Here is a 9,534-nt window from a genome sequence, read left to right as displayed (position 1 = left end):
TATAAGTTAAAAAAAACAGTGCCTTATAATGTCGAGAAAATAAAAAGACAATACAGATATAATGATTATGATGATGATTAGTGATAGAGTAGATCCATGTATTGATGCACCTATTTGTATGAAGGTATTCGCGGAAAACACGTTTGTAATGGACATAGATTTGAGATTTTTGATGAAAAACTAATTTTTAGGAACTTCTTAACATATTTATACTATTTTTGTAGCGGTATAAAGAGGGTTTGCATTAGCGATAAGAGCTAGTTTTTCGAATTTTGTCACAATTCTCAACAGCTCATGATTTTCCAGATGTTAAAATAAGGTAAAACCTACACATTATGTTTCAATGTATTATATTATTTACAATATTTGTATTGCACATTTCAAAAAGTCGTGTGTATTCCAAAGAGCAAGTAATCTGGATTTATTTTGTATTTCTCTTTCTTTTTCATGGGGGATTTTGAAGAAGAAAAAAAATACACATTCAAGATATTTCAGTATGCCACAGCTTGGTTAATAACTTGCAAAGTGGTAAATATCCCATTATTCATTTTCATAACAATGTCTATCCCAGTGGCGAATCCGGGATGGGTTTGGGGGTGGAGGGGGTATAAGTCTAAATATCAAGCAAGCGAAATAAAACATACAGTAAAAGGTCATGAACTCAAATATTTGTTTCCCCGTTCTCTTATTCTCTGGTTGCGAGGGGAGGGGGGGGGGGGGCTAGAAGTAGGTGCTCCATGGTCCCTGGATCAGCAACTGGTGTTCATGCATAACGATAAAGAGATTTATTTGTATTAACCTGCTATTCAACTCACCCCACAATTGCTCCCCTAGATTAAAGTCCGGAGTAAAAGCCAGACCGTCGTATTATAGCAAGTAGTGTCTACATTGTCCATAGATTACTCCAACAGGTAAACGTACAGTCCCCTTCTTGAAATCATTGGTTTCAGTGTGAAATCTCAATTTGGGTCAAATGTGCCCAAAGTGCGAAATTATAACAATCATATAGGGAAAAACGGTTCTTTTTGGCTGAGAATGTGTGTTTGGGTTAGAAAACCTACTATGAACACTGAAACGAAACAGACCATATAGACCCGTTGGTCCAAAAGGGCCCTAAGAACCAACTACTCACGACCGTCGAGACGACTGCTTGAAACCTTACTATGTTTGCAAAAATAAAAAATAATGGCAAACATCTGAGCGAAGGCTATTTAAAAGGAATATTAAAATCAGTGGTTTCAAAAGGGGTTTGTTTGCCAAGCACAAAACATTGGATGGTAAATAGCAGAGGCGAATACAGGATTCTCAAAACGGGGGGGGGGGGGGGGGGAGGGAGGGGGAGCGAAGCGAAAGCGAAGTATGCACAAACGCCATTGCATTTCTGGGTGAGGTCCAGGGGCAGAGCCAACCAGACGCTCTCAAGTTTTAGCTGTCCAAAACCTTGAGGGTAGCCGTCTTGAGCGATAGAATATCTAGTTGCGAAAGAAGTCAAACATAAATTAGGTGTTACATGTTTAAGACGACTGAAAACAGACTGATATTTTTGTGTAATGTATGGACAGGGAGAAATTATTAAACAATTAGCTAGGCGATATTTGATATTCTCTTTCAGAAAATAGCTTGTTGTTTCAAAGTTGTTCATAACATTGTTCCAACTATACTTTTAAACAGAATAGCACAAAGTTCAAAGTTTATTCACTCGATATAAATAAATATAAATAATGAACATATACAATGTACATCATTCATACCCCCAAAACCGATGTAGTTCAAAACAAAGCATGTGCAATGTATAAATCAAATTTATTTTATAGTAGGAAAATAAAAAAAAAGATAGAGAACAGGCCGTGTGAAGACCAGCCCTAAAGATTGAAAATCTTAGTTGTGCCGGCCCTAGTAAGACGAAGAAAGAACCAAAGGAGAAGAGGAAGAATGTCCTCTTGACTCTATAAATATAATAAATTCCTGTTGCTGAAACAAGATGATTATCAGACTAACAAAATACCACACCATCTTGTTATCAGAATTAATTTTTTCCTATACTCTTAAGCTTCAAGATGGAACTATCTAGCATACAAATCCTAGACTTAAAATCAAATTATCCTCATTCAAATCGCTTCTATATAGCCTCGCAAAATTCGTTTTTTAATTCCTATATGACAATTTTTTTTAGATTAGACCTAATTGAAGATGACAAGCAATGCCCCTCCTCTTTATTATTTTCTTTATCTTTTACCTTCTCCCCTGCTTGACGTTGTATGAACAAAACATGGAAAATGCTTTAAACTTCTGACATATTTGCTTTTGACATTTTTACCTTTGTCATGTTTATCTGTGACATTTTTTAATAATCGTGACATTTTTACATGTAACATTTTTACCTCTGAAGACAGCCGAATTTACGTAGCTCAAGCGTTTCCCATGTGTCATGGTAAGGTGGACATATGTTGCAATAAGCTATATTTCTCGTATCTATACTGATGTTTTTTTCATATGACGTACAGTGTACTTAAACCCTTGTCGACAAACCTCCTTTGTAAATTTGGGCCTTAGCGTTCTAGCGTCCGTTCCCATGTAATAACTTAGGCCCTCAATCTTGCAACCTAGCACCAAACATGTCTTTTTTCCCAACTTCCAGGAGAAAATAATGGAATAATGGAAAACATCCAAGCGAGCATAGCTATCTAAAAGTAATATTGAAATAAGTGGTTACAAAAGGGGTTTGTTTGCTACTAAGCGTAAAACATGGAATGGTAAATAGCAGCAGCGGATTCAGGATTTTTCCAAACGGGGGTGGGGAGAAGCCACAGTATGCGCAAATGCGCGAGCATTTTCAAATCCCCCAGAATCTATCAAGTTTTAGCAATTCAGAACCTTAAAGATAGCCCTCTCGAGCGATAAATAATCTAGTTGCGAATAAAGTCAAACATAACTCAGGTGTTATAATGAGACTGATATTTTCTTTCTTTCAATTATCCCAGGTATACTGGGTTAGTCATGCCCCACATGTTGTTTTTCTGTAATGTATGGACAGGGAGAAATGATACAAACTATGACATTCTTAATCAACTCCACAAGAGGGCGGCATGTTACTTTAGTGACAAAATTAACATAGGGGACTCCGGCTGATGCTGTTCTTTAAACAATTCCCTTGGTTGACATTTGATACTCCCTTTTGGAAAACAGCTTGTCGTATAGTATTCAAACTTGCTCCAAATATACTTCCAAACAGAATAGTTAAAAAATCATTGCTCATTCAATCGATACGAAATAATGAAACATGTTTACGTCTAGCATTTAAACCTCTGGCGTTTTTACCTTCTAAAATGTTTTTTATTCTAGCATTTTAACCTGTCCCCTGTGAAACATTTCTTTTACTCCGATCACATCACTCCAAACCAAGAAGTTTCATTTTATCAGAGCTATATGTAAAAAAAAGAGTTAGGGCCATGTTTAGGTATAATATCATATAACATTGAAATTTTATTGTTTAATGTTTTGCAGGGGAAATAAAATCATTTAAATCTTGAATCTAATATTTAAAGTTAGAAATTCAGTTAGTGTACGATATTGACCTATGGGCAATGGTCACCGGAGCATGATGCATATGCACACGATTAATTAATAGGGCATTCCTATCTTTGTAACTAGTCCATTTGTATAAAAGCGAAACAAATAAGAATAACATAATGGTGAAAGTTAGAAATCAATCAGCTTAATAATAGGAAAGTTATGAATGTTTGAAATATCACATCAGTGTAGCTATGCGATTCTCAAATTGGCAATTTTGTCAGTGGATTTTGACGTAGTCATTAACAATACTCCCGTTTGTCGTGTACAAAAATATCATTAATTTCTGTTTTGTTCTTATTGTCGTCTCCCTTGGGTCACTACTCGAAATATAGGCCTGTTATAGATAGTTTATTACGATAGGTCCTCTAAAAGGAAAAAGACCATCCCGAGTCATTCCTTTTTGAGAGATGAATCTATATTTCATTAATGTTGTGTTTTGGAATAAATTAGAAAATTGTCTGGCACTGCATTACAGAACATTACCGATTCAGAAAATTTTAAGTTCAGATACGTATACTTATTACAACTTTCTAAAAGTCAAATCTTTGTTAGTTTTTGTCCGATTTTATTCTACATTTCACTTGTCTGCTTCCCTGATTTTTCCGCTTTTTTTGAAAGTTCTTTACTATGAAGGTCGGATTTCTATTTATGGTCAATACAGTAAGGAGACCCCCTTGCGCTTAAAATTACTTTAAAGGTACTATGTCCCTTTTGCAACCAACCTCAAATGCTGTAGAACTTTGCAGGATTTATGAATATGTCATGTATGTCCTATCTGTGAAATTTAAACATTAGCAGTGTCCTCATATTCAAATTATGCAAGGAAACCCGTTTACTTGCTAGACTTCACTGTCAGACACTATTGAGTGACTGACTGGCTTTTTTCTTCTTTGGTAATAACATACATGAAAAGAGTTGTAAAGGGTACATGAACATTTGTCTACATCAATAACCCACTTCTTGTGATGGCCAAGATTAAACTGATTGAATCTTTGCGCAGTATAAAACGTATGACCATTCGGTACAATTGTCTGAAAATCAAGACTATTACTTTTGGGCTCTATAGCCCTAAAGTCGATTTGACAACTAATAGTCGTTATTTTCCCACTTGAAGACATTTTCAAGCCCCACCTTTTTTAGGGAAGTTCTAAATTAGTATTATCTTTCAAATGCAGTTGGAATTTAACTTTTTCATTTTTTTTTGGCCTGCAAATGGGACATAGTACCTTTAATGACGATACTAATGTCAGATTGAAATGAAAATTATAAACCTTTTGAACCCCACTGTGAGATTAAATTTGCTTCCTCTATGTAAATTGCCTAAAGGTGGGATTTTACCGCTCCGCTAGAGTAATACCCGGTGTAAGCAATTCAGGCACTACCTGCTATTGATGGAAGAGAAGAAAAAATCGAATGAAATAAAGTCTATTGTCTGGCTTATAGTCTGAACTTCAACCTAGGAGAGCTTTTGTGGACGAATTGAAAAGCATGTAAAGAAATCTATTTTCCTCGTTATATGCATGAACACTAGGAAGACATCAGTGACGTATCCAGGGGCCGGGGTGCTTTCAAATGATATATTTATCACAGCCTTTCATAACACGCTTCACCGAGCACCATTGTATTGAAAATGGCATGTACAAATCCATTTGAGCCAGATTTTTTGGGGAAAAAACAAAAAATGTTCTGATTACATGCAAGCATGACTTGAATAAAACGAAAAATTATCATTTGTTTCCACACCATAATCAAACCTTGACTTCCATGAAATTATGTAAACAACTATGTACGCTTCAGGATAACTCTTACGGAAATCGTCTCACTGCTTTCGTAAATACATGTACACACTCAGTCTCTCTCAATGTTTGCTCTCTAATTGTGTACGAGGCTCTAGTCTCCCTCGTACATCAACCATTCAAGACTACCGGTGATTATAACAAAAAAGATGAGTCGATGGATTTCAGTTCCAATCATTAACTTTTATTTTAGGAAGAAAGGCACCTCTCAGGAAATGGGATATACCAGCGATATTTTGTTGTATTAAACTCATACCATTTTAAAACACTCTATATCATTCATTTACAAGAGAATAATTTTCTTAAAAAATTGATAATCTATTTTCGCAGCATATTTTGACTTCCATGAAATGATCTTTTTAATAATGTACGCTTTTAGGAATTATTATGTTAAGATGTATAGCATTGTGAATTGGATACGAATAAGAACTTACACCTTAAAATTCCTAAGTATAGAAAGAGAACTAACCCACAATCTATAAGTATAAATATATAGATACTTGTTTCAATCGTATTTAAAGGAAACCAAAACCTTCATACTAAGTTACTTTTATTGTAAAGTTTAAGATATTTGAATAAAATCAGTGAAAATTTGAACAAAATCGGGCAAGGAATAAGGAAGCTAATGCTTTTTGAAATGACTAGTCACTAGAGGGCGATATTCAATTTGATGACATCATTTTGTGAAAAACTCCTTTTGTACATCAAATTTCACAACTCTTTCGTTTTCTTCGTATTTATTTGTGTTCTTGATCCGACTTAATAACATGTAAAGTAGAATATCATTTAGCATTCTATGCCTTGCTTTTAGGGGAGTAGATTATCTCAATCACAAGAAAGAAGGAAAAACATGAAATTTGATGTACAAAAGACATGGAGAGTTGTCCACAAATGATGTCATCAAATTGAATATCGCCCTCTAGTGACTAGTCATTTCAAAAAGCTTTATAAAATTCCTTATTCCTTGCCCAAAATACTTTAATTATTATTATATGAGTTCATTCAATTGGAATGAATACAATTCAATTACATTTCTCGGGTTGAGCATTTATTTCATTAAAAACTTGGGCAGAGTCAAAAGAGACTTGCTACTGTTCAGCTGTCCATGTGATTGTATTGATCAATGTGTACAAATAAAGAAAAGACGACAGACTGCAACTTGTGCATTACCGACTAAATATATAACTATGTTTTGATTGCATCAATATTTTATACGATAGCAACTACTTAAAGGTAAAGACCAGTAATGGTAAAATTGCAGTTCAAGGGTTTTGGGTGCGAAATATCCATTCAATATTGTTTGAATATTGTCTTCAGAGGTTTAGATGGCAATACTTCAACCTAAATTCTCAAAAAAGCAGAAATATATGCCCAAATGCTCAATGTTGAAATGGCCGAATGAACGGTTCAGTCGCTTGCCGTTCGATGAACAATTTTAAAATTCAAACAGCGCCATCTATCAGGAGTAACTATACTGCGCATGCGCTAATGTCTGTCGTCTGCTTGCAATGGCGAGATTTGAGAATCGATTACAAGTTGAAATAAACATTGGGTTTGTATACTAGCAAAGTGACTGCGGTAGCTAGCTGCCAGTGATCAACCGTGTTGCGTCGGGCTCAGCTGTACATGTATGGAAGGACTGCCCGGCCCTCGCATGGGCTGTCTGCATTCACCACCACAGTTGAGATCTGAGCCGTGTCAGTTCGTTCACTAAATTCTACAACTTTACAATATTAAACCAGCAGTACTAGGCTTAGCATTTGACGAAAAGGGACTTACCTGTGTTCCGTGTATTTTTTGTCCGTGCCCAAAAAAAAATCATAATTTAGCATTGAAAATCGGAAGGATAGGATTCCACTAGCATGACTAGTGATACCACTTTCCCAGGTCGATCCCCGTCAAAATCAAATCACAGCAAGGGGCTAACTAGGCCAACAAAGAGGTATGGAAAGACCAAACATGATGAACAAAATTCATGTAAACGTTCTGCGATCTTCAATTTCGGCGCAATTTCTCGTAAATTTCTAGATCATCGTATTTGTCGCTAAATACATTACAAATTGTCCATTACGAAATACACACGACACATTGTGTACGATGATCTCGCACCCAAATGAGTGTGTCTGGCTATTCTAGCCCGTCAACGTGCCCGTGTACCTGTTGAGTAACCCCCCTTGTATTTTGTCAATTATTATTGTGCACCTATAATTTCGCGCGTTTTCCTCCTTGGCCCAACCGTCATGCCGATCGGTCGCGCCGCACTGAATATATAGGAAGGGGGAGGGGGAGGGGAAGGGGGAGGGGGAGGGGGAGGGGAAGGAGGAGGGGGAGGGGGAGGGGGGCGAGGGAAGGTGCATCATAAAACTATGTTGTCTATAATTATCGTTACCATCGAGTTATATCATCGAGGGTCTTTATCGGTGTTTTTCTTGTTTTCCTTCTCCTCCTCTAGCTCCTACTCTTGTACTTTCTTCTTCTTCAATTCTTCTACTTCGTCTTCTTCTTCTTCTTCTTCTTCTTCTTCCTTGTTTTGCTTCTTCTTCGACCTTGAGTAACGAGGAACTGAATTACGTCAAGATGACCTCTGATTGATGCCAGATGAAGTGGTGTCCAACCATTATTATCAATCCCCTCAACCTGTGCCCCTTGACCAACGAGATACTGAACTACATCAAGATGACCATTGCGTGATGCATCAAGAAGTGGTGTATTACCATCATTATCACGCCTTTCAATCTGTGCTCCTTGAATAACGAGGTACTGAACTACATCAAGATGACCACGTAGTGATGCAAAGTGAAGAGCCGTAGAACCATGCTTTTTTGCGGGCTTATCGATCTGTGCCCCTTTATCAAAGAGATACTGAACTATGTCAAGATGACCATTGGATGATGCCGCATGAAGTGACGTCTGACCCCTATTATCGTCCCTCTCAACCTGTGCTCCTTTAGTAACGAGATACTGAACTACGTCAAGATGCCCATTCAATGATGCCGTATGAAGTGGCGTCTGACCCCTATCATCATCACCCCTCTTAACCTGTGCTCCTTGAGTAACGAGGTACTGAATTACTTCAAGATGACCATTTGATGATGCGTGATGAAGTGGTGTCCTATTAGCATTATTACCCCTCTCAACCTGTGCTCCTTGACTTACGAGGTACTGAACTACGTCAAGATGACCTTCAACTGATGCAATCATAAGAGCCGTAGAACCATCTTTTTGAGGCGTATCAATCTGTGCCCCTTTATCAAAGAGATACTTAACTACACCAAGATGCCCACCGAATGATGCCCCAAGAAGTGGTATCGAACCGTTATTACCACCCCTGTCTACCTGTGCTCCTTGAGTAACGAGGAACTGAATTACGTCAAGATGACCTCCGATTGATGCCGCATGAAGTGGTGTCCAACCATTATTATCAATCCCCTCAACCTGTGCCCCTTGACCAACGAGATACTTAACTACATGAAGATGACCCTCTAAAGCTGCCGTGGAGAGGGCTTTATCGACCTCAGAAGCTAGCTTATTTGCTGCTCGCTCATCCATGTTTGGATATGTCTGTGGACCCTATTTTGAAACAAAGCTTATGGATATTTCCTCGTTCTGGACCTAATACTTCATGTTTGTCAAAGTCACCTTTGCGTCCTGTGAATCGTTCTAGGAAGAGACTACTGATACACGTTAATGAGGTTACCCGCTCTACAGCTCGAGAGGTATATATCTTTCGCTGTTACCCTGCAGGTTTAAACTATTCGAAGCCTAATAGTGCGTATGCATTGGAAAATACGGCAGAGGAATTATTTTAATTTGATAAAGTAATACTTGCGAGCATAATTCAAATGTTATAATTTAAAAATCCGTCTCGGACAGTCCTGGCGCTGTTAGTACAAGTTTGATATATTCACTTTATTGGTCTGATGTCCTTTATATAAATCAACGTGCTCCGGTCCATCCAAGTATCACATCGAAGGTCAGTTGCATACAAAATGAATATTGTAGATTGTACAATCCGTTCACATATTAGTGCATAATATTGTTCCACGATAAATCGCTTGGAGTTTTTAAAATAATTTAGCTCTCTGCTTGTTATCCGAAGAATTGACCTTGTGTTTGATGGTATATTACACAAAGTTATAAGAACTAAATAGTTCATTTGTGTCTG

At 37.2% G+C, this 9,534-nt stretch overlaps 1 protein-coding gene across 1 annotated transcript; it reads right to left on the bottom strand.

The window, feature by feature from the left end:
* Positions 1-720: 720 nt before the first annotated feature.
* Positions 721-8,918, bottom strand: LOC105437778 (ankyrin repeat domain-containing protein 50-like). Its single transcript, XM_011664782.1, has 3 exons — positions 8,032-8,918; positions 1,370-1,472; positions 721-756 (listed from the first exon to the last, which is right to left on the bottom strand). Exons 1-3 carry the CDS (start codon positions 8,916-8,918, stop codon positions 721-723), a joined length of 1,026 nt encoding a protein of 341 aa, XP_011663084.1.
* Positions 8,919-9,534: the final 616 nt, after the last annotated feature.

Source organism: Strongylocentrotus purpuratus, unplaced genomic scaffold, assembly GCF_000002235.5.
Source record: "Strongylocentrotus purpuratus isolate Spur 01 unplaced genomic scaffold, Spur_5.0 spur5_scaffold_18, whole genome shotgun sequence".
In the NCBI taxonomy this organism is placed as follows: domain Eukaryota; kingdom Metazoa; phylum Echinodermata; class Echinoidea; order Camarodonta; family Strongylocentrotidae; genus Strongylocentrotus; species Strongylocentrotus purpuratus.
Note: the sequence above shows the minus strand (reverse complement) of the source record. Positions and strands in the feature narration are given on the sequence as shown.

What these genes read in the sequence shown, in the direction of transcription:
- LOC105437778 (XM_011664782.1), bottom strand. Translation starts at nt 8,918, where the DNA reads ATGGATGAGCGAGCAGCAAATAAGCTAGCTTCTGAGGTCGATAAAGCC. An exon ending in GGTCATCTTGATGTAGTTCA is followed by an intron (nt 1,473 to 8,031) that starts GTATCTCGTTGG and finishes TTTCGCAACTAG; the next exon opens with ATATTCTATCGCTCAAGACG. An exon ending in TCACCCAGAAATGCAATGGC is followed by an intron (nt 757 to 1,369) that starts GTTTGTGCATAC and finishes CATGAACACCAG; the next exon opens with TTGCTGATCCAGGGACCATG.